The following is a 26,452-nucleotide window of genomic DNA, read 5'->3' on the forward strand; positions in this document are numbered from 1 at the left end:
AGCGCTGGGATGTAGAAGACGCCATGGAGGACACGCTGCTCCCCGTTCTTGGCCTGGAAGACGATGGAGCCGGTCCCCTGGATCTCCACTCGAGACGAGTCGCCGAAACGCACCATGCCGCGCGCCGTGGTGTCGAGCTCGGCGAAGAGCTCCCGGTGGCCGGTCATGTGATGCGTGGCCCCGCTATCAAGGTACCAACCATCGAGCGCCTCCTCGTTGGCGCTGGTGTTGAGGAAGACACGCGCACGCGGCTCGCTGATGTCGAGGGAGACCGTGGCCTTGGAGCAGACGGCTTCGGTCTTTTCGTCGAGCTCGAGGAAGCCGTGGGCGAAGAACAGAGCACCATCATCGTCCTCCGCCTCTGCGACGTGCGCAGCACCGCCACGCCCACCACCGCACCGTGCACCTCGATCACCTCCAACGCGGTTGCCTCCTTCGCGTTGGCTGCCACCACCACCTCCGCGGTCACCACCACCACGGCGCGGCTGGCGGCAGTCGCGCGCCCAGTGGCCGCGATCACCACAGTTGAGGCAGGTGTCGTCGTCCACCCCGCGATCGTTGCCACCGCCTCTATCTCCTCAGCCGCGATTTCCCTTCCCGTGCTGCTTCTTGTCGCCGCATGGACGACGTCGCGGTTCCTTGCCCGACGCGGAAGCGGCAGCCTCCTCCTCCTTGGCACGCCACTGCTCCCTTGTCAGTAGCAGTCCACCGATGGCGGCCGGTTCCGCGTCCAGCGCCTCCATGTCGTCCACCGTTTTCAAGCGCCCAGACACCTCCTCGATGGTGAGGTCCTGGAAGTCGAGAAGCGTCTCGATGGCGATCCGGAGCTGGGCGTACTTCGGCGGCACGGCGTGCAGGAGCCTCTCCACCGCGCGCTCTTCATCGATGTCGTTGTCGCCGTGGAGAAGCTGCTGCTTCAGGGCCATCAAGCAAAGGGTGAAGTCCTCGATCTGCTCACCCGGACGGAAGGCGAGCTTCTCCCAGTCGCTGCGGAGTCGCTGGAGCGTGGCGCGGCGCACCCGATCGACTCTGATCCGTGCGGCGGCGATGGAGTTCTAGGCCTCCTTGGCCGATCCCTTCTCGGACAGCGGCATCTGCATCTCCTGCGGCACGGTGGCGATGATCGCCTCCACCGTGCGCCTGTCCTCATGGTATGGCAGGTCCTGGTACTCGATCGCGTCCCAGAGTTGCCACGCCTGGAGCTTCAGCTTCATGATCAAGGCCCACTCATGGTAATTGGACTTGGTGAGCATCGGCTAGGTGGAGCTCGAGCCAGAATCCTTGTACACGGTCTGGATCACCGGCGAGCGGCCCTTGGCCCATCCGCGGCGGCGATCCTGATCCCGATCGTGCGACTGCGTCTGCCTGCGCTCGCGCTCCGGGCTCCTCCGCGGAGGCGGGCGGCGATCGCGCAGCGGATCCTCCTCCACCAACTCTCGACGCAGAGCCGCGGCCGTGGCGGCCGCGTTCCTAGCTGCTGCTGCTGCGGCCTCCGTGGCTTGCTGCGCCTGCACGGCTGCAGCCTCTGTCGCGGCCAGACGCTGCGCACGCTGCTCGGCGGCGGCGGCGGCGGCGGCTGCTGCTCTCTCTGCGGAGGTGGCCATGCCTCTCTGTTTCTCTCAATCCCGGGCTCTGATGCCAATTGTTGGCGAATTGGGCCGCCAGAGGGCAGCTTGGCCAGCAGGCCGTTTGGATTGTATTGAATTGAAGGATAACTTCTTGATACAAAGATGCTAACCACTGCATATATAAGCAAGTGGTGTACCTACTCCTTAGCATATTCTAACTGAATAAAGCAGATGCTATGATTTCTACTTGGTTGCCAAGGCACCATGATCAACTTGGTTGCCAAGGAAACAGAAAACACACATGACAGTGAATAGTAAATAACTATAGTAGGTAACTGGAAAAACAAGAACACTAGGCTTGCCACATGTATCAGGCTGTGTGACACCGTCTAGATTACCTACACGTACTCACTTCAAGAAATTTGTACCCTTGTGATATGTCAAGGGCCTGGGTGCCTAGGGTTGGAGGCCCTTGGCTTCTCAGTTCGTAGCTTGAACTAGGTAAAGGAGGTGCCAGGGTTTTTGCCTGGCTACCACAGCAGGGGTGAGATTAAGAATAGCAGAGAGAGAGAGATTAGGAGATAACTTCTTGCTTGATTTCTTTCTTCAACGGTACAGGATACATATAGGAGCTCTGCTCCATTGCTACTTGTGCCAGCCATTAACTACTAGCTGGCTAATTAATTCCTTACTCTTTACTACTACTTAATTGTCTAGAGACTGCAGCCCTTCCAGCCGCCTAAACCTCCTGGGGTTCTGCCAGGCCATGTGTCCCCTTGGGGACTGCCCCGGCTGCCCCTCGTGTCCGAGGCTGGCGGCTGTACTGTTGGCCCCACATGACATCTCTCCCCCCCTCGACGAGCAGCTCGTCCTCGAGCTGGAAGTTTGGGTAATGCTCGGTGAAGCTGTCGATGTCCTCCCAGGTGGCGGATGCTGAGGGCTCGCCTTGCCAATGGATCAGGACTTGGCGGACGCCGCGGGCCAGCCTGGTGCGTGAGGCGCGTTCTGGCACCGGCTGTGTGGCGCCATGATGCATAGGAGGCAGAGCTGGGGGAATGGCCGGGGGAGTACCCACGAACTTCTTCAGGAGCCCGACGTGGAAGACATCGTGCAGCCGGGCGCGGGGAGGGAGCTCGAGGCGGTAGGCGACGTTGTTGATGATGGCAGAGATGCGGTACGGCCCATAGTAGCGGGGTCGCAGCTTCCCTTTGGTGACGCCGTGGAGGGAGGTCGGGGTGCGATGGCGAAGACGAAGCCAGACCCAATCACCCATGTTGTACTGAACGTCGTGGTGATGCTTGTCGTAGAACCGCTTGTAGACTGCCTGAGCTTGCTCCAGCCGGGCCCGGGCATCAGCAAGCATTTCATCGCGTTCAGCCATGGTCTTGGCCACCGCAGCCACCCTGGTTTCACCAGGCTCATAGGATCGGATGGAGGGTGGCTCACGGCCATAGACGAGCTGAAATGGCGTGGTCTTGAGTGCGGACTGAAAAGCGGTGTAGTAGATATATTCCGCCCGTGGCAGCCAGCGCAGCCACTACCGAGGACGATCACCAGTCAGGCAGCGCAAGTACATGATGATCACCTTGTTGGCTGCTTCGGTCTGGCCATCAGACTGTGGGTGGAATGTCGTTGTCATGTGTAGCTTGACTCCGGCGAGGCGCAGCAGCTCTTTCCAGAAGATGGAGGTGAACATGGGGTCCCTGTCCGATACAATGGACTGCGGGATACCGTGCAGGCGCACGATGTCGGAGAAGAAAGCCTGTGCCACGGATTCCGCGGAGTAAGGATGGGCCAGCGGAATAAAGTGGCAGTATTTGCTGAACCGATCAACAATAGTGAGGATGACGGATTTGCCTCCCACGCGTGGCAAAGCTTCGATGAAATCCATCCCGATGTCCGCCCAAACTGCTGTTGGCACTAGCAGTGGAAGGAGAAGGCCTGCTGAGTGCAGGTGCTCGGACTTGTAGCGTTGACAGGTGGCGCATGCGCGCACATAATCTTGGACCACAGCATGCAGGTTGGGCGAGTGGAAGTCGCGACGGAGGCACTGGAGTGTGCGTTGGACTCCTTCGTGGCCGTCATCGTGAATGGCAGCGAGGAGTTCTTGGAGAAGGGGGGCGCCAGGCGGGATGTAGAGGCGCCCTTGGAACGCGACCAGCCCGTCGACGAGGGACCACGGAGCCGCGCGCTGGGAGGAGCTGATCTCCTCCTTGATGGCGACCAGCGCGGGGTCCTGAAGATTAGCTTGTCGCAGGCGCTCGATGAAGTCAAAACGTGGTCCCGAGAGTGCCAAGATCGCTGCCTCCTCCGTGTCACGGCGGGACAGGGCGTCGGCCACCGTATTGGTGCTGCCCGCCTTGTATTCCACAGAAAAATCAAAGCCCAGTAGCTTGCCCACCCAATGGTGCTGGGGAATGGTGGCTAGCCGCTGATCCAAAAGGAATTTGAGGCTGAAATGGTCAGTGCGGACCAGGAAACGGCGTCCCCAAAGGTACGGCCTCCAGTGGCGAATGGCCAGCACTAATCCAATCAGTTCCCGCTCATATGCCGCCAAGGAGTGATGTCGAGGGGCAGCAGGGCGGCTGAAGAAGGCGATGGGGTGCTGATCTTGAAGGAGAACAGCCCCAAAGCCACGTGTCGAAGCGTCGCACTCCACGATGAACGGCTGCTCGAAGTTGGGCAGGGCCAGTACCGGTGCTGTAGTGATGGCTGTCTTGAGGGCGACGAAAGCTGCGGCTGCTGCCTCATTCCAGGAGAACCCCTCCTTCAATAGGGCCGTCAAGGGTGCTGCTATGGCGCCAAAATCCTTGACGAACTTGCGGTAGTACCCCGCAAGCCCAAGGAAACCTCGGACCGCGTGCGCCGATCGGGGCTGCGGCCAATCAGCGACGGCCTGAACTTTATCAGGATCCATGGCCACCCCTTGTGCAGAAATGATGTGCCCCAGGTACGCGATGGAGTCAACACCGAAGGCACACTTAGATCTTTTGACAAACAGCCGGTGTTGATGCAGCACAGTGAGGACAGCGCGCACATGGCGAAGGTGTTCAGCCAGGGAGGCGCTGTAGATGAGTATGTCGTCGAAGAAGACGAGGACGAAGCGGCGCAGGAAGGGGCGGAGAACGTCGTTCATCAATCCTTGGAATGTGGCTGGGGCGTTGCACAGCCCGAACGACATGACGAGGAACTCGTAGAGCCCATCACGAGTTCTGAACGCCGTCTTCTCCACGTCGGCTGGGTTCATGCGAACCTGATGATAGCCGGAGCGGAGGTCTAACTTGGTGAAGAACCGAGCGCCATTTAGCTCATCCAAGAGCTCGTCGACCACTGGAATGGGGTAGGCATCCTTGACTGTAATAGCGTGTTGAGGGCCCGGTAGTCGACGTAGAAACGCCACGTCCCATCGGCCTTCTTGACCAGCAAGACCGAGGAGGAGAACGCCGATGTGCTGCGCTGGATAAGCCCCTGTTCCAGCATGGTAGTGCATTGGCGCTCTAGCTCGTCTTTGTGGGAAGCGGGGTAGCGGTACGGCCTGACCGCCACCGGCGAGGACCCCGGGATAAGGTTGATGCAGTGATCCCGAGAGCGAGGCGGAGGCATGCCGGTTGGCTCGGTGAAGACCCCGGCGAACTCGTCCAGCAGGGCTGGTAAGAGGTCAGCCCCGCTGCATGCTCGGAGAGAAGGGCCGGTGCCCTCGGCAATGCCCGTCCAGCACACCCGGTGATCTCGGTGCCAGAAGGACATGGTGAGGGCGCCGAAATCCCAGAGAATCGGGCCAAGGGAGGCAAGCCACTCGGTGCCGAAGACGACGTCATAACCGGCCAGCGGAAGTGCGAAGAAGTCGGTGGAGAATGGTTCGCCGGCGATGGAGAAAGGAACTGCACGGTAGACGCCGGGACACGGCACCCGTTCCCCATTTGCCACCGTGACCTTCATGTTGCCACGGGGTTGAAGCCTGAGGGAGGTGCGTGTCGCTGCTTCCTCGGACACGAAGTTGTGGGTGGAGCCCGAGTCCAGCAGGGCCAGTAAGGACGCCCCGCCCAGCTGGATGTGGACCTGCATGGTCTCACTGGAGCGGACGCCCGCCATGGCCAGCAGTGAGATGAGCGGGCTGTTAACCGCAGCGTCGGTCTGCTTCGAGTCGTCGTCGTCGGCGGCCTTGGCCAGATCGAGGAGAAAGATGTGCTTGCAGACGCGGTTGTGACCCCTGCCAAATTTCTCGTTGCAGTTGAAACAGAGGCCCAATCGTCGCCGCTCCTCCATCTCGGACTGGGACAGCTTCTTCACTTGACGGCCTTCGATGGTGAGGGAAGGGGCTGCTGGACGGGGTGGGGGTGCTGGCAGGGCCAGCTGTGGTGGTGGCCCTGTCAAGAGGCCGCGCGTGGTCTGCCGTGGCGCAGGCGGAGCTGGAACAGCAGCGGTGTAGTACTGCTCGCGCAGCTCCAGCTTGCGCGCGAGGCTCATGGCGATGACGAGGGACTGCGGGTTGTGGACTTCCACGTCGAGGCTGAGCGGCGGCTGCAGTCCTGCCGTGAACGCTTGTACACGCTGCGCCTCCGTGAGCGTGCCGACGCGAGGAAGCAGCGCCTCGAAGCGGGTCTGGTACTCTGCTACCGAGCCCGTCCGCTTGCACGCCATCAGCTCCCCAAGGGGGTTGGAGCGGATCGGCGGCCCAAAGCGGAGGTTGAGGAGCTTAGAGAAGCGGCGCCAAGACGGTGTACCCTCGTCCTGCTGCACTTGGATGAACCACATCTGGGCGCCGTCTTCAAGGTTGTATGACGCCATCCAAACTTGCTCCTCGGCTACAATCCGCTGTTGATGAAAATACGACTCACATCGATTGAGGAAGGCCAGCGGATCGGATTTCCCGTCGAACTTGGGGAAGTCCATCTTCTGGAACCGAGGAGGGCAGTCACCGTGGTGGTCACACAGTGGCCCGAGCCTCGCGAGCTTGAGCCGGAGAACGCTGGTGCCTGCTGAAGAGTGGTGACCTGCTGCTGAAGGTCGTTGATGGTGGCGTTCATGGTGGTGGTGAGGGCCTGGATCATCTTGGCTAGGTCAGCGGTGGACGGCTCAGCCATTGGCAAGGCAGAGGAGGCTGCTGAGGCGGTGGGTGAGGCAGGGGTTGGTGGCAAGGTGGCTGTTGGGCTAGAGTGTGGGGCGGAGGTGGAAGAAGATTGCCGGCTAGCTGATACCAAGTTGTCAAGGGCCTGGGCGCCTAGGGTTGGAGGCCCTTGGCTTCTTAGTTCGTAGCTTGAACTAGGTAAAGGAGGTGACAGGGTTTTTGCCTAGCTACCACAGCAGGGGTGAGATTAAGAATAGCAGAGAGAGAGATTAGGAGATAACTTCTTGCTTGATTCCTTTCTTCAACGGTACAGGATACATATAGGAGCTCTGCTCCATTGCTACTTGTGCCAGCCATTAACTACTAGCTGGCTAATTAATTCCTTACTCTTTACTACTACTTAATTGTCTTAGAGACTGCAGCCCTTCCAGCTGCCTAAACCTCCTGGGGTTCTGCCAGGCCATGCGTCCCCTTGGGGACTGCCCCGGCTGCCCCTCGTGTCCGAGGCCGGCGGCTGTACTGTTGGCCCCACATGACATGATAATAGCTGGGCCCATAGAGATGAAGCTAATCCCACCGTTCCACATAGCTGAGAGCCGGTGTTGCACAACATGCTAAAATGCGACACCGTCGCATACGAGCTTTTTCCAGAAGCACCGGCCAAACACCACACAATGGCATTCCTCTTCTACCATTTGAAGAACAAACTGGACATTCGGAGAAATTCCTTCATAAACAGCAGGATTCCTGTGCTTCCAAAGTTCCCAGGCAACAAGAATAACTACAGAACTGAATCCCTTGCGCATTTCCTTGTCTGGCACCACCATCCCTGGAAACAGCATGTAGAGGTCGGAGGCACCACTGCAGCTCGGTTTAATTCCTGAGAACCAAAGTCCAAACCTCCCTGTCAAAACACACAAGAAACTAGAATATGTTGAATGGTTTCAGCAGCCTGATCACAGAGAGGGCAGGCTGGCGGGTGAGGCAGTCCACGTTTGGCAAGTCGATCTGAGGTCCAACGCCTATTGTTGGTAGCAAGCCAAATAAATAACTTGCACTTCATAGGAGCCCAACTTTTCCAAATTCGTTTCCAAGGGGCAAACCTGATGGTTCCTAGAAAGTAAGCATCATAGGCTGACTGCTGCTGTAAGAACCTGTAGAGGTCAGTTTCCATCAATGTTGGTCATCGGTATCCTGCTGTATGGCAATTCCATTCACTAACTCTCAGATGTGCAAGTATTCCACCAGCACCTGTACAGTTAAAGCTCCCCTTATGTCTGCAGCCCAACTTCGATTGTTTAATGCCTGGCTCACTGTACACCTTTTCATAATTCTTTTAGGGATCTTGCTAAAGAGGTCTGGGGCCAATTCAGCCACTGTTTTTCCATGCAGCCATCGGTCACACCAGAATATAGTTGATTCCCCACTGTAGATGATGGTTTCTACTGCCACACTAAATGATCAAGGGCCTGCCTAGGCACATGGACAGGCAGCCTAGCCCAAGGAAGAGAGGCATCTGTTTTTTGTAGCCATAACCAATGGATGTGTAGCCCCATCCTAAAATTTCGAGGTTATGAATTCAGAGGCCACCATAATGAAGAGGACATCGCACTCATGTCCAGAAGACTAGAAAGTTCCCACCGGTGGCCTTCGCTTCACCTTTCTAGAGAAAACCTCTTCTTCTTTTGTCTATTTCCTTGATAACCCATTTGGGCAGGTCCATGTCAATCATCCGGTAGATGGGGACCATGATCAAATGACTGGCTTTGTTCATGAGAGGGGCCTTCCAACCAGGGAGACTGTCAGCAACTTTCTCTACCAACAGTAGCAGATATTCCTTGGTCGGCTTGTTGATTGTGAGTGGGAGGCCTAAGTAAGTGCAAGGAAAACTGAAAATAGCACAGGAGTGGCTTTTTTTTGTGAGAATGGGGAGTTGAACTCCCAACGTGTTGGTTTGCACATCTGCTTCCCGGCCCCACCAATACATCTTTTTAATTGTTATGGGGTCATTTTTGTTCAAAGTTGCTCAACAAATGATTGCTTAAATATGCGCATTGGTAATAAAACGACAAGAATTGTACAAAAGAAGTAGGGAAAACTCTAGTACTTTTAGAACAATATAAAACACCCTACATTTTACGCAACCAAGTACCATGAAACTTTGATTTCATAAAATTTATGGCATATTTTTAATATCTTGTCTTATTTTTTAAACATGAATTATTTAACTGTTTCAGATTGGTATTGTAACTTTCTTCGTGAGTTCGATCCTCGACAACCTGACTTCCACTATTGTGATGGTGTCTTTGCTTCGGAAACTAGTACCTCCATCAGAATACAGAAAGTATGTTTTCTGTTAACTCACCTGTCATGTCTACACATTATCTAGTACTTATTTTCTAGACTATTTCGTCATTTTACTCATAATGATCTCATCCTAGCACCACTATACATGTGTTCATTATACGCTTGCTCTGTATACAGGAATAGCTCCTAGGATCAATATAGTGTGTAGCATCTTTCTCTATTATATAGTCATTGATACTGATAAATGGACTTAGAAGTATCAAAATTATTGCAGAATTTATCCTGTAGCAGCTTAGTAGATTGTTGAATGGACCATTGTTCAACCTAGCAATGTTTACTCTGTGCCCTTAAAATGGCAGCATGAGTGCATGCGTGTGTGCGTGCATGTGTGTATGGTGTTTGTGGGGTTGTTTGGGATCTTGCCCTTTTCTCTCTTAATATAATGATGCGCAGCTCTCTTGCGTTTTCGAGAAAAAAAAAAATGGCAGCATGACATCCTGTGCTCCTGCTGTGATCCTCACTAAGTCAGGGTCTGAAATTTTTTGAGCATAAACTAGTTAGAAGAAAAGTAATGACTACTAGTCATATTGAACTTCTCATTTCAATTTATTTCAGAGGTTAGCAGGTCAGTCCATTAGTACCTTCACAATTTGTTTGGGGATTTCATATGGAGAAAAAATTCTTAGATACCATAAAATTAACAATTGAATGCCACTAAAATGTTCTGAACAAGTTCCTGCCGTTGTATAGAATTGTTGCCATCTCTGTTGGCTCTTGTTGCCTTTAACATTGCATAGCTTCAACTTACTTTTAGATGCATAGCACATGGGTAATTGCAACGTGTTTTTGGATGCTGTAACAATGGCCTAATAGCCTGTAGCATTGGCCCAGTAGCTGGCTTGGTCTGTGTATCTGTAGCTGCCTTTGGATATCAAGTTAGATTAGTTAAAGATGTTAGCTAAGATTGTTCGGTCAGGCTCTTAAATAAAGGAGGTCAAGTCAACCAAGTTTACCCTACCACCCAAATTTCAGCATGATCAGAACCTCCTGCTGCAGGGACAAGCCGTGTTGGTGATAAGGACAATCCATTCTATTATCTTCCACCTCCAGATTTTACCACTCTAGCCCCATGGATTTCCCATTGATCAATTGCCAGGATACAGGTGGCTATGAGCTTCCAGCATGGCTTACTTTACAAGGGTGTATGAATGCATATCTCAGGTGGCAGCAAGAGTAAAGGCACACAACTAAAACTCTCTGAGTAACAATTTTTTTTTAAATCTTCCCTGTGCATCCACAATGCTTGGTGGCATATACAGGGTCCTGCTATAGTTGTAACTCTTTAAGACACTAGATCAAAAAACAGGTCTTTTGCATTGCACTTAACACCAAACTCATGGGAGGACGACCAATAAAAAGGAGGGTATGATTTGAAAATAATGCAACCTAACTTGATGCCCTTTTTGGTGGTGGCTTGGGGGTTGAGGGGACACTATGTGGCAAATAAGGAGTTTTGACTTATTCTTTTCGTGTTGGGGCAAGGCCAAAGATTGTGTTTTGCGTACTTTCACCATTTAGTGCTAGTCTTTTCTTCTAAAGCTTATTAGGATAATGGCATTAGAGATGGAACAGCATTTAAGTTAGGTTCCATCACATGCCAGTCCATTGGTCTAAAGAACATTTTGTTCTCCAAATCCAACAATAAATAGTTGGTGGAATGTTATTTACTAGCATCTTGGGTGAGTTAAACATTGACTTATTGGGACAGATTGTCAGGTGCTGTTGTTGTAATAGCAGTCTAAAGAACATTTTGTTCTCCAAATTCAACAATAAATAGTTTGGTGGAATGTTCTTTACAATCTTGGAGGAGTTAAACATTGACTTATTGGGACAGATTGTTAGGTGCTGTTGTTGTAATAGCAGCAAATGCTGGCGGTGCATGGACACCAATTGGTGATGTGACAACCACTATGTTGTGGATTCATGGTCAGATTACAACATTGAAAATAATGCAGGTTAGCTTTTGTAATTTTTGCTTGTTTTCCACGATATGCTTATGCAAATATTTCCTTGTGTCTTGTGCTCTCTGAATTGTTTTGAAAATTTTAATTAACTTTTCATGTTATGTTGTTCTTTTCCTTAGTTGGTATGAAATGTAGCAATCTAGATTTTCGTACTCATATCTGTTATTAATTCAAAATATTGGCTGTCTTTTTCTGTATGGAAGTTATACAATTCAGTAAATTTACTTGAAGGAGAAGTGCAAAAAATATCTAAACATGTCAGATTTAATAAAGGGTAATGTTACATTTTCTATTTCTCTTTTATCAGAAATGCTCTATTCATACATGTTTTACCGAGTACACACAGAGATTTATGTGTTCTATGGTGCAAACATCATGAGTCTGGATTAAATCATGTTTTACCGAGTACACGGTAGAGATGTATGTATGTGTTCTACGTTGCAAACATCATGAGTCTGGATTAAATCAATATACTTGACTGTAGATGGCGCGGAGTCTATATTTTCTGTAATATATCTTATAAAAAAAAGGGTGTACCCAGTGCAGAGAGCTCCCGCTCTGTGCGGGGTCTGGCGAAGGGTGTTAGTATCTTATAATAACTAGAAAATTATTTAACAGGATGGCCTCCACAAAGCAAATGCATGCTGTCACTATATCTCCTACAACTAAAAGAACAAAAGTAAGACAATTTTTTTGTGCGACTTTTTTTTTGGGGTCGCTCCTCCCTTCCGGCCGTGCGATACCCCGCGCGATAGAAAAAGAAACTGCCATCCCTGCGATCCCCGCCTGCTTTGAAGGAAACAAATCGATCACCTGAGGCCACATGCATGGAAGAAAACAATAATCATGCATGGAAGGAAACAATCATACGGTGCCCCTCTCTCGCTCGGTCAATTCATGCATGGAAGGAAACGCCTGCTTTGAATGAAATAAATCGATCACCAGCGGTCCCGGTCACATTGAATTTTTAGATATCAATTAGGAGGACTAAACATAAGCTAATTATAAAACTAATTACATAAGTTGTGGCTAATTCGCTTGTCAGAGTCGTGTACATGATGGTATGGAGATGTGGTGGAACTTATTCGTGGATTTGTTGGCGCACGAAAGAATGGATATCGGAAATCTCTTCCTGCCGGTATAAAAAATGATCTTAGCCGTATCACGGAAAGATCTACACAGTAGAGTTTGTGAGCCTGCGATGCCATGCTCTCTGTGACTGTGTAAATTTCACGAACTTAGCTTTTTGGATTAAATGTCACTTTAACGTCGGTCATATACTTTTACAGTATTGTTATCTTATGCGATCCGTGTGTTTTTAGTACAAAAGTTTAGCTATCCCGTAGCAACGCACGGGCACGAACCTATTTGCATATATACTCGAACCTGTGTGTACATGATTATATGGAGATGCAGCGGAACTTATTCATGGATTTATTGGCGCATGAAAGAAATGGATATCGTAGAATTCTTTTTGCTGATATAAAATATTATCTTAGCCGTATCACGAAAAAGTCTATACAGTAGAGTTTGCGAGCCTACGACGTCGCGCTCTCCGTGACTGTGTTAATTTCACGAACTTTGCTTTTTGAATTAAATGTCACTTTGACATCAGTATTAAATTTAACAGTATTGTTATCTTATCGTGCGATCCGTGTGTTTTTAGTACAAAAGATTTAGTTGTCCCGTAGCAACACACGGGTACGCTACCTAGTTTACAATATAAAGTGTAGACTGCAGAGATTCTATTTGTTTTTATGATATTGTCAAGGCTCTACTTTCTTGCCTTAACTAATGAAATGCTATGCTAAACGGTATATGAAATGTTAAGACAAAACGTTTAGTGACTAACAATGTTCATTTTATCTCTAATCTGCATTACTGATACATTGTTTTGTGGAAAGACCCATCTAGTCCCCCCCCCCCCCCCCCCCCCCCCCCCCCTCCCTGCCCCCATTCCTTTTGGACTGGTCAGCGTAAGGTCCTAGAAGAACATATTGTGGACTTTTGTAGCTTTATGGAAGGCCTAGCTACAATTGCATTACATGTGCAATGCATGTATTCATTATGACATCCTTTGGTGGGGTCTGTATGCTTGGCGACTCAAGTTTGAAAAAGTCAGTAAGCATTTGCACCATGTAAAATATGGTAGGCATTTCTGGTCTCATTCATGGAGCATGCACCATGTGGTTAATCATACATAAGGCTTATTTTTATTATGTCTGATCTTATATGGAAGCTAATTGATGTATACCTTTTTATGATATGGTTTCCAGTTTTCCACTTTCGCTCTGTAGTCAAGTGAGATAGAACTTGGCCTAGTATTGTGTGTTGGAATATAAGTGAATTGCTCACCTCTCCCCATCAACTTAAGCTTTTGGGTTGAATTAATCGGTGCATACAACTCAATACGGTATCAGAACCAGAGGTCTCGAGTTCGAATCCTGGTTAGTACAATTTAAATAAAATAATTGCAGCTCGCTCCTATTTCCACGTCTGAGGCCTGAGGGAGCCTCCACGTAAGGGGGAGTGTTGGAATATAAGTGAATTGCCCACCTCTCTCCATCAGCTGAAGCTTTTGGGTTGAATTGGTCGGTGCATGCAACTCAATATTGTGGAGTTTTGTGGTTTATTTTATGCATGCCAGCAAAATGCTATGTCATTTTTTTTTAAATGAGCTACTTTATGATCTGGCAGGGCTTGTTTATTCCCTCAGCTGTTTCGTTGGCAGTCCCACTGGCTCTGATGTCCCTCACCAGGTTCTTAACCAGTGACAACTATGCTATACAAAATGAAACAGTTAACAGTGTCTCATCTAACAATTTTTATACATTGCGAACAGTGAAGCAAATGGGTCGTCTCAGAAATCTTCCAACTTGCTGTCATCAGAGCAGATGGCTCCTCGGGAACAACTTGTATTAGGTGTTGGAGTTGGAGCATTAGTGTTTGTTCCCATCTTTAAAGCTCTCACTGGCCTGCCACCTTTCATGGGTATGCTACTTGGTCTTGGGATTCTCTGGATCCTGACAGATGCAATACATTATGGAGACTCTGAAAGGCAGCGACTGAAAGTTCCACAAGCACTATCACGGATTGATACACAGGGAATTTTATTCTTCTTAGGTATTCTTTTATCAATTGGCAGGTAATTCTTCTCCTCTCCCTTCTTTTACTAGAATATTTCAGAAACGCAAATGCGCCACTGAGAATTGTATATGATTGGTATACAATATTGTTAATAATGAATGAGCAAAACATTTCAGGCAGACATTTATTTTTACTTCTTGTACTAGATATAAGTATATTTGCAAAACAACTTTTTTCCCTCAAATATGCAGGAGATCTGCATGTCATTGCATTAAGAGAGTGGCCGAAATAGCCAGGTACAACGACCAAACATGACCTTACACAATATCACCAACAACGATCAAGTCATCAAGCAATGACATTCTGCGGACCAAACAAATAACCAAGCTTGCCTAACACGACAAAACACCCATACGACTGACACAAAACCTCAAAGGAGAACCAACACGACCTAAATAAAAGAAAACAGTCACCTCCAACCGTTCACAATCCAGTGCGGTGTCACAAGCCACAACCCTTAGCAGGCATAGGCAGGGGCGGTACTGATGGCATACTAGCTTCAAGGATCATTGGATCCCACCTCTCCATCATGTGCCCGTTGACCATAGGATTCAACTCTTGATTGTTGACAGCCTTAAGGTGTGTCCACAGATCCTTCATGCTCCTGACTGGTGCCACCAAGGAAGACACATGACTTGGAGCCTCCTCAAGGTGGACCACAATTCGGCGCACTTGTACCAACAATAATGTAGAATTTGAGTCAGTAACTATGGCGGTTACAGCGCCCAAGAGAGCACCCTTGCAATCCTCCATCACCCTGGAGTACAACTTATAGCCATCATTGTCATAATTGAGATGGGTCATATGCTTTTGATTAAGATGCATCTTAATTGGGGCAAAATAGGACAGAGAATGAAAAGTCCTCTTGGCTTGTGGACTTATCTTTGTAAAGAAGGAAGCTTAAACATATATTTGGAATGTAGTAGTTTCTTGTTTTATTTGAGGGAACAACAAAGTTTGTGATAGCTGCCAATGATTTTGTCATGTTCAGGGTTATTGTAGCTACAAGTCTGTCTACTGCAGTGGCACGGTTACTGTTGAATGCTAGCAACCACACAGCAGATTGTAGAACTACAACTACAAGCATGGCTAGATTATTAGGATCTGTTGGAGCATGGCTTAAAAATGAAATTAGTTTGGATACGATATTTCATTGAGATTCATTCTAGCTCTTAGATTGGGTGCTTCTCAAGTCAAACTGGTGAACTTTATTTAGAAAGAGAGCCAGGGGCTGACTTGTTTTTGGTAAGCAAAAGTTTCATCATCTTTAACTATATATAGTCTTTCTCTTCCTGCAGCCATGTGCATCTTCTCTAAGCCCTTTTTTCAACGGGACTCTTGTCTAAGCCCTGTTCTACCTTCAAGCTCTCGCTATTACATTCCTACACCATTTCCCTCTAATCCTCTATTTTACACGACTTATGTGTCCTTCTGGGTGTGTTCAGCTCTGCTGGGCTTGCTGTATTTGTTCATCTCTTTTCATAATATAATGACGTGCAGCTCTCCTGCTGGTTCAAGAAAAAAAAACATGACTTACTGTGCTCTTCCTGGCGTGGTAGTTCAGTTAAAGGATGCCATGGGGAACAGCTTCCCCAGAACTAGTACAAGGGATATGACATGTAAAGAGGAACAAAATATTTGCATGTCCGAGTTTTGCAGTATATGGAGAGAAGCTCATAGAATCTAGTTTTCTTTGTAGCTTCAGTCGGGTCGTGTTAATTTTTTGGCTCAAGTTTTCCGTCTTTATTTTGTTGCTCAAACCACCTCTCATATTTGGTCCCCGTATGAGATAAGTGGGATGTATGGGGACCATTTTCTTCTCTAATACAATGAAGCGCAACTCTCCTGTGTTTTCAAAAAAAGAGAGAGAAGCCTTTTCTTTTGTTGCACTATTTTTCTACCCTAAATGTCAGTGATGGCCAAGATTCTGTTTGCAATATGGTATTGAATAATTGTTTTCTATGTAATATACATTTATATTTATAAACTGGTACACCTTCGTGACGTTAGTGTGATGAGAAAACACATGTCCTGTTATCTGCAGTCCAGTCCATTACCAATAAGATGTTCATTTCCTAATAGTTTTTCTCTCTTTTGGCACTAGCTTGGAATCTGCAGGGATTTTGAGGCAGTTAGCAAATTATCTTGATGCCAATATTCCAAATGCTGATCTTATTGCTAGTGCAATTGGTGTGGCATCAGCAATTATAGACAATGTTCCACTTGTTGCTGCAACCATGGGGATGTATGACCTGACTTCATTCCCTCAAGACTCGGACTTCTGGCAGCTTGTTGCATTCTGTGCGGGTACTGGTGGTTCAATGCTTATCATTGGCTCCGCAGCAGGCGTTGCTTTTATGGGAATGGAGAAGGTGGATTTCTTTTGGTATTTTCGCAAGGTAAACTGCTCCGTTGTCCCAATATGAAGAGAAACTATCAAAAAAGATATATTACAGCAATGTGAAGTTCTTTATTATGGTATCAGTCATGTGCATTTAACTGCATTTCCATATATTTCCCAGACAAACTGTTGAATTTAATCTGTATATGCTGATTTTCTCTCTTTTAGAAGTCTAGTGTTGTGAATAGATCACACACCCACACACGAAACACTCGGTAGAACTAAAACTCACGCGCCTAATAAAACTTTAAATACCAGCCGGAACTAAAACTCATGTGCTTAAACCCTCTAACCCCCTTTTTATCTTCTTAATATAATGATACGCAGCTCTCCTGCGTGTTCGAGAAATGTGAATACAATTTTTGTTTCAGACTGCACCTACCTTAGTTGATCATTGCAGTTGTTTGTGTAAATATTGTTCAGTTTAGTATCATTGATTTTTTTCCCTCTATTTTCTTGTTACTGTGCTGCTACTTATGGTTTGTCTACCTTTTGCAAGCATGGCGACATAAATTAAAAATTTCAAGTGAAAAATGCTTTAGCAAATGTAGGCTGACCTACAGTTTGAACGGTAACTATACGAATATATCTTGCTTCCTACTGCCAACTATGAGTTCACATCCATGTTCCATAAATATTCATTCTTATTCTTAGGACACTATTTGTGAATTACTTTTCGTTTCATTTCATTCTTGAATTATTTTTCCTGGTGGTTCTCACCCATGTTCAAGTAATCAGTTTGAGGCTTGTATTCTGGTATTCTGGGCACCTATGTTTTTTTTTTCTCGGAATGTGATGTTGATGATACATCAATTGGTAACTTACAACTTCAGTGTCACGCAAGCACATCTCAGGATACCAAATCCTATTAGCATCAGTAAAATAATATAAATCCTGGTAGCATGTTCCTTTATGTATTTTTCTGCAATAGCAACTGTAGGCAATTCAGAAATCCAGCCTGCAGTATGCACATTATTAGGCAGGTCTATGTGTGATTAGCTATAATTAGCACTTACTATGTATACTTGTATTCCTTGTATACCCAGCCATATTGGCTATATATATGAAGGTCACCCCCCATATTGGGTGTGAGGTGTGTCTCTACATGGTATCAGCCGATTAGATCCTATTCTCCCGGTCTTTCCCTCCCTCCACCTCGCGACTCCGTGATCGCACGAGACTTCCTCTCGCTTGTCCTCCCTCTCTCCTCTCCCATGGACACCTCGGCCTCCTCCTCCTCGGCCACCAGTGCCGGCACCTTGCCCACGACAGGCACTCCCACCATGCCTGCCATGAGCGTCGGTGCTGCTGCCTCGATCGTGGCTCACAACTACGCCACAGTCAATGTCAAGTCCCACATCCCTTTTACGCTGGACCTTCAATCCAACTACTCCAAGTGGGCGTTCTTCTTCAAGTCGCTGTGCGGCAAGTTCAGCCTTCGCTCGCACATCGACGGCTCTGCTCCCCCTCGACCTGATGATCCTCAGTGGGATGCTGCGGAGTGCTGCGTCTGGGACTGGATCTTCGGCTCCGTCGACGACTCCGTCCTCGACCTCGCCATGGACGGTGCTGATCCAACCGCTCGTGATCTGTGGGTGGCCATTGAAGGGATCTTCCGCGCCAACCGGGAGCCGCGCGCCATCTTCCTCAACGAATTTCACTCCATGGTGCAAGGTGACAGCACCATATCGGCGTACTGCCAGCGGTTGAAGATCAAGGCCGTCGCTCTTCGCGACGGCGGCCATCCTGTCCAGGACTCGCAGCTCGTCCTCGCCCTTCTGCGTGGCCTCAATCCTCGCTTCTCCAACACCGCCGACGACATCGCCAACTCCGCTATACTTCCCACATTCGCCAGAGCCCACGACATGCTGGCACTAAAGGAGCTCCGTCTCGCCAACAACGAAAAGACGGTCGCCAGCATCGTCCTCCTCGCCACCGCCGACTCTGGCTGCACCAGCCCGGGCGGGTGTCGTGCTCTCACTGCCACAGCCAACTCTGGAGGTCCACACAACCCACACGTGACCGGCTACGGCAGCAACAAGGGCGGCGGCAGTGGCAACAACAGCGGCAGCAAGGGCAAGGGCCGGCGTGGCTGGAACAGCGGCTCTGCGCAGCAGCGCGGTGGCGTTGGCCAGACTGGTCAAATACCGACCCATGGGCCCCTAGATTTGCTACAATCCATGGGCGCCACAGGGCCCTCCTTCGGCTCAGCAGGGTGGCTGGCGCCCAGGCATGCTTGGCGCCCCTCCTCCTCAGGCTCACACGGCCTTCGAGCCTACGCAGCCCCCGACGACATTTGCGCCGCTCCACGTCTCCCAACAAGCTCTCATGTGGAACCAGGATGGTCTTGTCGTTGCACTCAATCAGATGCATCTCTAGAGCCAGCATCCCTGGGTCCTAGATTCCGGCGCCTCCTCCCACATGAGCTCCTCGGATGGTATACTCCTCTCTCGCCATCCTCCTCACTCTTCCATTACAGTTGGCAATGGTGCAAATCTTCCTATTTCATGTCGTGGCGAGTCTGTTCTTCATACACCAGAGTCCAATTTTCATCTAAATAATGTCTTAGTTGTCCTATCTCTAGTCTGCAATCTGCTATCTGTCCGTCAATTTACTAGGGACAACAACTGCTCTATAGAATTTGACGCTCTTGGTTTTTCTGTCAAGGATATCTCGATCCGACACGTGATGCTTCGCTGCAATAGTGCTGGTGATCTTTACACCTTCCCTACTGCGTCTTCCGCTCCACACACCAGCATTGCCATCTCCACTGACCTCTGGCATCACCGTCTTGGTCATCCCAGCTCCGCCACCATTGACATTCTTTGTCGTAATGCGTCCATCATCTGTAATAAAGTAGAGCAACTGCTATGTCATTCTTGTCAGCTTGGCAAACATGTGCGCCTTCCTTTTTCAGATTCCAGTTTATATACTTCCATGCCTTTTGAACTTGTTCACTGTGATGTATGGACATCCCCGGTTGCCAGTGTATCCGAGTATCAATATTATCTCGTTTTACTTGATGATTTTACTCATTTCTGTTGGACCTTTCCCCTCACTCGCAAATCTGAAGTCTCCACACATATTGCAAAATTTTGCAATTATGTCCACACTCAATTCAGCCTTGCCATCAAAGTTGTCCAAGCCGACAACGGCACTGAGTTCGTAAACAATACCCTTCATACTCTCTTTGCTTCCCGTGGTATTCATTTACGCCTCTCATGTCCATATACCTCCCCACAAAATGGCAAGGCTAAATGCCTTCTTCGCACATTGAACAACATCAGCCGCACGATGCTCCTACATGCACACATGCCTGCTCAGTACTAGGCTAAGGCGCTCGCCACAGCCACATACCTTCTGAACAGGCGTCCATGCTCTGCTGTTCGCCACAACATTCCATACACTCTCCTCCACAACAAATCTCCCGAGTACTCCCACTTACGTGTCTTTGGGTGCCTCTGTTATCCGAACTTGACCGCCACAGCTCACCACAAACTCTCCCCTCGCTCCACAGCTTGTGTTTTTCTTGGCTATCCCTCTTCCCACAAGGGGTACTGCTGCCTCGACATGGCCACTAAGCGCGTCATCATCTCTCGCCATGTGGTCTTCGATGAGACTTGTTTTCCCTTCGGGCTTTATCCCTCCAGGTCCTCGCCAAACGACCTGGATTTTTTGCTTGCAGGTACTACAGTGCCGGTGCGTCCTGCATCTTTGCCCTCTGCTACTGGGCAGTCACACCAAGGTTTCATTGAGGAGCTGACGGACGACCCCGCGATCTTGTTTTACGGCCCCGTTGAAAGGTTCTTGTTTGGTTTTGGTAATTGAGTGACAACCTAGGTGGACTAATTGTGTTTATGTGAGATACACAGGTGATTAGTCCACAGGTACATGTGTGTGAGCAACATATGCCATGGAGGTGAAAATGGTTTGGAGATGTTGCAAAGCTCACACATGTGACGATGAAGGAGCTTAAATGTACATGAGACATGACATTGAGTCATGTGATCAAGGTGGAGAAGATCAAGACAAGACTTGGCTTGATGGACCGGTTGCAAGCGTGAAGGGCAAGTCAAAGGCTTTGGAGTGATGGACCGCGTGGCGGTGAAGCTTGAGCAAGACTTGGCGCCGATGGACGATGGCAACGGTGAAGAGCAAGTAGAGTCAAGATCGATGAACCAATATGATCATGTGATGATATGAAGTGGATCATATCATTGTTGATCGTGTTGGTGCATGTGTTGCATCGACATTGGAGGAGATGGAATGGAATACGCAAGGCAAAGGTATAACCTAGGGCATTTCATTTCACCGGTCATAGGTGTGTAGAGAAGTTTATGACCGGGTTTAGGATAGATGGCCGTACTATCAAGAGGGGCAAACTTGTTTGCATATCGGTCATCTAGTGCCACTCAAGTGATCTAACTTTGCATTGTCGCTAGGATCGAGTGGCGTGGCAAGTTGAGTGGCTAACATCCTTTGGAAAATGATTGTGAAAATGCTAACACACATATACATGGTGGTGTACACTTGATGGTGTTGGCACATTTACAAAGGCGGCGCTTTCGGAAAAATGGAATGTCTATTTTCTATTGCGCCGGATGCAAATTCTTGTGGTTAGCACACTTGAGCAAGGGTGAAGAGAATGGAGAAGATGCTGGCGTCGGTCAACTGACCGGACGCTGGATCTGAATGCACCGGACGCTGGCAGGCTGCGTCCGGTCGCGCTGACGTGGAGTGTAGCAGTCGCTGGAGTGTGACCGGACGCTGGCTGCGTCCGATCGCATTCGACCGGACGCGTCCGGTCATGCTCGGGAGCTTACTGGAAATGACCGGACGCTGAGGGTCCAGCGTCCGGTCAGTTGAAGCTGGAGCGTCCGGTCAGGTCAAGTGACCGTTGGAACCGGGACACGTGGTCGTCTATGGGCGACCGGACGCTGAGGTCCAGCGTCCGGTCAACTCGACCGGAGCGTCCGGTCAGCCCGACCGTTGCCCAGTGAAGGGGTAACGGCTAGTTTAGCCCTTGGGGCTATAAATAGAAGTGGCCCTCGGCCATGGCTGGTGTGGAGCACCTCAAGGGACTTAGTGTCCATGCTTGTGAGTGCTTGGGAGCCCTCCATCACACACATACTTGATAGTGATCATTCGATTGTGTGAGTGAGCGATTCTAGTGCGATTGCATCGTGAGGTTGCATCGAATGGCACTAGGTGGTCGAGTTGCAAGCCGGTGGTGCTTGTTACTCTTGGAGGTTGCCACCTTCTAGACGGCTTGGTGGTGGTCTCCGTCGAAGCGCGCAAGAAGCTTGTGCGGCGCTCCGGAGAAGTGCTTGTGAGGGGCATTGTGCTCGCCCCGCGGGAGCCGCGAAGAGCAACTCTAGTAAAGCGTGTCATTGAGCTACCCTCACTCAAGGGGTAGGTTCTTGCGGCGCCCGACGTGTGGGCTTAGCGGGTGATGCTAATTAGCCGCCGAACCACCAAGTGAGCGGTCGACACAACGGGGACTAGCGTGTTGGCAAACACGTGAACCTCGGGAGAAAAATCATCGTGTCAACCTTGTTCTTCCCGTTGGTTTGCATCCCCATTACACAAGCTGGCAATTACTTTTATACATATTAAGCTTGTGTAGTTGCTCTTGTAATTAGATAGCTTGTGTAGCTTGCTAATTACCTTCTTGCTTGTGTAGCATAGAAGTAGCTCCCTTGCGTGGCTAATTTGGTTTTAGTAACCTTGTTAGTCACATTGCTTAGTTTGTGTAACTAAGTATTTGCGCTCTCTAATTAGGCATTGGTTGCCTTGTTATTAAGCATTGCTAGTGAGCTTAGTTAGCTTTGTGCTTTTGCTTACTAGCATGTGTAGGAGCTCCCTTGTTGCTTAAAGTACTAGTGGCATAAGTTTGTGTGACCTTGCTTCTAGAATTGTTTAGGAGAGCTCTAGCTAGCCCGGCACCTTAGTTGCATAATTAGTATCTTTGCAAGGTGCTAGTGAACATATATAGTGGGGTATAGTCTTGGCTAGACCGATAGTTTTAATTCCGCATTTATATCGGTTAGCCGACGCGATTAAGTTTTAGAAAAGACTATTCACCCCCCCTCTAGTCGCCATCTCGACCCTTCACCCGTACTGCCTGCTGCTCCTCCAGCGGCTGCCTCGGCTCCAGCTGTTGTTCACGCCGCTCCACCAGCTCGGGACATCCGGCTTGTCTACAGCCAGCGTCACCGGGCGCATGACGGGTCCTCTACAGCACCAGGATCGGCTCCTGCACCTGTTCAGCAGCCTCTTGCCCCTGTACAACAGCCACAGGTGCCCGCAGCTCCACCAGCACCTCCCGTACAACAGGAACGACGCATCACACGGACCCAGTCCGGGGCCATACTGGTTATGCGGTATGTGGGGCTCTCTGCGACAACCACTCCGTCTCCACTTCCCGCCAACTACCGTAGCGGTTTGGCTGATCCAAATTGGCGTACGACCATGGCTGAGGAGTACAAGGCGCTCATCGACAACGGGACATGGCGCCTCGTGCCCCAGCCACCCGGCGCCAACGTGGTCACAGGCAAGTGGATATTCAAGCACAAGTACCACTCCGACGGTACCCTCGCCCGCCACAAGGCTCGCTAGGTGGTTCGTGGCTTCTCCCAGCGCCACGGCATCGACTACGACGAGACATTCAGCCCGGTGGTCAAACCAGCAACCATCCGGGCTGTCCTCAGCATTGTTGCCTCACGCACCTGGCCTATTCATCAGCTAGACCTTAAGAACGCCTTTCTCCATGGACGTCTGGAGGAGACCGTCAACTGCCAGCAGCCCCCAGGCTTCGTCGACCCTGTTTTTCCTGATCATGTATGTCTGTTGCAGCGCTACCTCTACGGCCTGAAGTAGGCTCCCCGAGCCTGGTACCAGCGTTTTGCGACATACATTCGCTAGCTCGGCTTCGTCGCCTTGACTTTCGACACCTCTTTCTTTGTCTACAAAGACGGGACCAGTATCGCCTACCTGCTTCTGTACCTCGACAACATCGTCCTTACTGCGTCCTCGATGGCATTTCTATAGCAGATCATTGGGTGCCTCCACTCTGAGTTTGCCATGACTGACCTGGGCGCACTCCATCACTTCCTCGGCATCTCCGTCACTCGCTCCGCCGGCGGCTTGTTCTTATCACAGCGATAGTACGCCGTTGAACTCCTTCAACGCGCCGGCATGGCTGAGTGTCACTCTACGACGACACATGTTGACACTCATGCCAAGATATCCGCCACCGCCGGTGCCCCTGTTGTTGATCCGTCCGCGTACCGGAGCCTTACTGGCGCGCTCCAGTACCTCACGCTGAGTCATCCTGACTTGGTATACGCCGTCCAACAGGTGTGCCTCTTCATGCATGATCCCCGCGAGCCGCACCTCTCGATGATCAAGCGGATTCTACGCTACCTGAAGAGCACTCTCTCCTCCGGCCTCTACATTGGTGTCGGCCCTGTTCAGTTACTGGTCGCCTACTCCGATGCTGACTGGGCTGGCTGCCCAGATTCTCGACGCTCCACCTCCGGCTATTGTGTCTACCTCGGCGACAATCTGATTTCTTGGTCCTCCAAGCGTCAGACCACGGTCTCCCGCTCCAGTGCAGAAGCAGAGTACCGTGCTGTTGCTCATGTGGTGGCCGAGTGCTGCTGGCTGCGCCAGCTCCTGCAGGAGCTCCACGTCTCCATTGCTTCGGCGACGGTTGTCTACTGCGACAATGTCAGCGCTGTCTACATGACAACCAACCCCGATCATCATCGTCGCACGAAGCACATTGAGATTGATATTCACTTCGTTCGTGAGAAGGTCGCCTTGGGACAAGTTTGAGTTCTTCATGTGTCGTCCTCTCACCAGTTCACAGACATTATGACCAAGGGCCTTCCTGTACAGCTATTTACTGAATTTAGGTCCAGTCTATGCGTCCGGGATCCTCCCGCTTAGACTGCGGGCGGGTATTAGGCAGGTCTATGTGTGATTAGCTATAATTAGCACCTACTATGTATACTTGATTGTATTCCTTGTATATCCATCCATATTGGCTATATATATATATATATATGAAGGTCACCCCCCATATTGGGTGTGAGGTGTGTCTCTACACACATTTATCCTAGTTCAAGTGTCATTCCATGTTGTTCATCTTGTCATGTTTCTTGTGTTTGCAGGTGAGCGGTTTTGCCCTTGCAGGTTATGCAGCTGGTATAATCTCTTACCTAGCTGCTCAAAATCTCCATCTATCCCTTCCCAGTTCGCTGGCTGAGATCCCTTTTATTTCGGGACCATAAAAGGTTGGCCTTTGTAGTCTTGTAAGAATGACCACACTCTAGATATGGAGGTGAACCAAGCATCATTATTGTTTTCCATATCTTATGTAAGGTCCAGTGTGTTGGCATATAGAGTATTGAGAACTTGGGGAATAAGTAAGAGCCCTGAGCTTCAAGGCCCGACATCAGGTTTGGACGGCCTTATCTCGAGTGCTGGTGAACTTCTTTAGGCTAGGGTTTAGGATGCTGTGAGAAAGACTGCACTGTTTACTAGGACTGTACTTTCGAACCAAGGATATGCCAGTCTGGATATTTGTGAACCTACTCCGCAAAAATAAGAGCAACTTAGAAATGTGCAATTATGTAAGAAACAACCTTGGTTTTATTTTATACTAAAAGTATGTAATAAGATCCAGAAATCTGGTATAACTGCTGTCTGGTAATTTCGTTGATGCTCTTGTTAGGCAGCTGCATAGTTCAAATCACATATTCTAAATTGCAACAGGACATTGATGACTTTCGTTTCTGAACAAACGGCATGGTGTTATCCATCATTTGAGAGTCACATAATGGATAAGTAATACTTCTTCTGTTCCAAATTATAAGTTGTTTTGATATTTTTGGTACATCCAGATGCAAAAAAAAAAAGTCAAAGTGAATTATAATTTTGAAAGGAGGGAGCAGATAGGATGAAATATTTGTCCTCGTGCACCTAGACACCTGGTTGAACAAGTGGCAACACGAGCTTACAGTGTTCCTGAACCTCGATGGCATTTTGGCTGACCGAGCTGAAGAGGTCGCCATCCTAATCATGTTTGCAGTCTGCCACTGTTAATAGAATGGCCTATATCTTTTATGTGTCTGTTAACAAACACGTAAGGAAAATTATTTCTTACTCCCAAGGGAGTAGTTATTTCCATATATATATATATATATATATATATATATATATATATATATATATAGATTTAGGGTGTATATGGACCGATGAAGTGTATGTAGCCAAAGTATATGATCATACTAGACCATCTAGAGTAACATGTATATCAAGTATGCAAGTATACAGAGAGTATACTTATTTTATATACTACTATAGTGTCATTTTAGTAATATATTAGAAAGTATGGTCTCTTGACAAAAATTCTTGTAGTAAAATTTGAAATATCTTAAATTAAGTATATAAATATATTCAAACTGATAAATTAGTATGTACACATACGCAATGTAGTTGATTGAGGAAGGGAGTAACTACTCCTGGGAGTAGAAAAAAATGCACCCAATGGACTAATCGTAAGATGTCAATCAGAAGGATGCAGTGCAGTAGTGCATGCAAGGGAGAGAAAAAGGAAGCACAGTACAGCACACGCAACCACTAAAATAGAACTGTTGAAATACCGTTCTATGAGTGTACATACATAGAGCACGAGATGAAAATAAAGATGGATGGAGCAGAGAATACAAAAATATTTGATTCCTATCTTGGCTTCTATTTATAGATGAATGAGGCAGTTGTGAGTGCCCATCTAAAAGCAGCTCCAGTCCAAAATCGAACTGTGGGGAGAGATAAAAGAGAATAAAAGTCGATTTCACATTGGAGCAACCAAATTAAAATAAAAGACTTTTTGGTTCGACACTCAAATAGGTTAGGATGAGGTGTAACA

General features: G+C 48.9%; 2 protein-coding genes across 3 annotated transcripts in view; one reads left to right on the top strand and one right to left on the bottom strand.

Moving 5' to 3' along the window:
* LOC136541761 (sodium/proton antiporter 1-like) overlaps positions 1–25,329 on the top strand; it is a 60,707-nt gene extending 35,378 nt beyond the window's left edge. Inside the window, exons 5-11 of one of the 2 annotated variants that reach the window (XM_066533841.1) lie at positions 8,874–8,980; positions 10,838–10,958; positions 13,665–13,726; positions 13,810–14,112; positions 16,219–16,513; positions 24,693–24,815; positions 24,904–25,329. In XM_066533841.1, the coding sequence (XP_066389938.1) occupies positions 8,874–8,980; positions 10,838–10,958; positions 13,665–13,726; positions 13,810–14,112; positions 16,219–16,513; positions 24,693–24,812 (1,008 nt within the window). In that variant the 3' untranslated portion in view covers positions 24,813–24,815; positions 24,904–25,329. Of the gene's footprint in view, positions 1–8,873; positions 8,981–10,837; positions 10,959–13,664; positions 13,727–13,809; positions 14,113–16,218; positions 16,514–24,692 lie in introns of both variants that reach the window. The other variant, XM_066533840.1, reaches the window with a different exon arrangement.
* Positions 4,872–8,386, bottom strand: LOC136542895 (uncharacterized). The gene is made up of 3 exons (XM_066535522.1): positions 8,311–8,386; positions 7,345–7,540; positions 4,872–6,624 (listed from the first exon to the last, which is right to left on the bottom strand). Exons 1-3 carry the CDS (start codon positions 8,384–8,386, stop codon positions 4,872–4,874), a joined length of 2,025 nt encoding a protein of 674 aa, XP_066391619.1.
* Positions 25,330–26,452: the final 1,123 nt, after the last annotated feature.

The sequence above is a fragment of the Miscanthus floridulus genome, chromosome 3 (genome assembly GCF_019320115.1).
Source record: "Miscanthus floridulus cultivar M001 chromosome 3, ASM1932011v1, whole genome shotgun sequence".
Classification (NCBI taxonomy): domain Eukaryota; kingdom Viridiplantae; phylum Streptophyta; class Magnoliopsida; order Poales; family Poaceae; genus Miscanthus; species Miscanthus floridulus.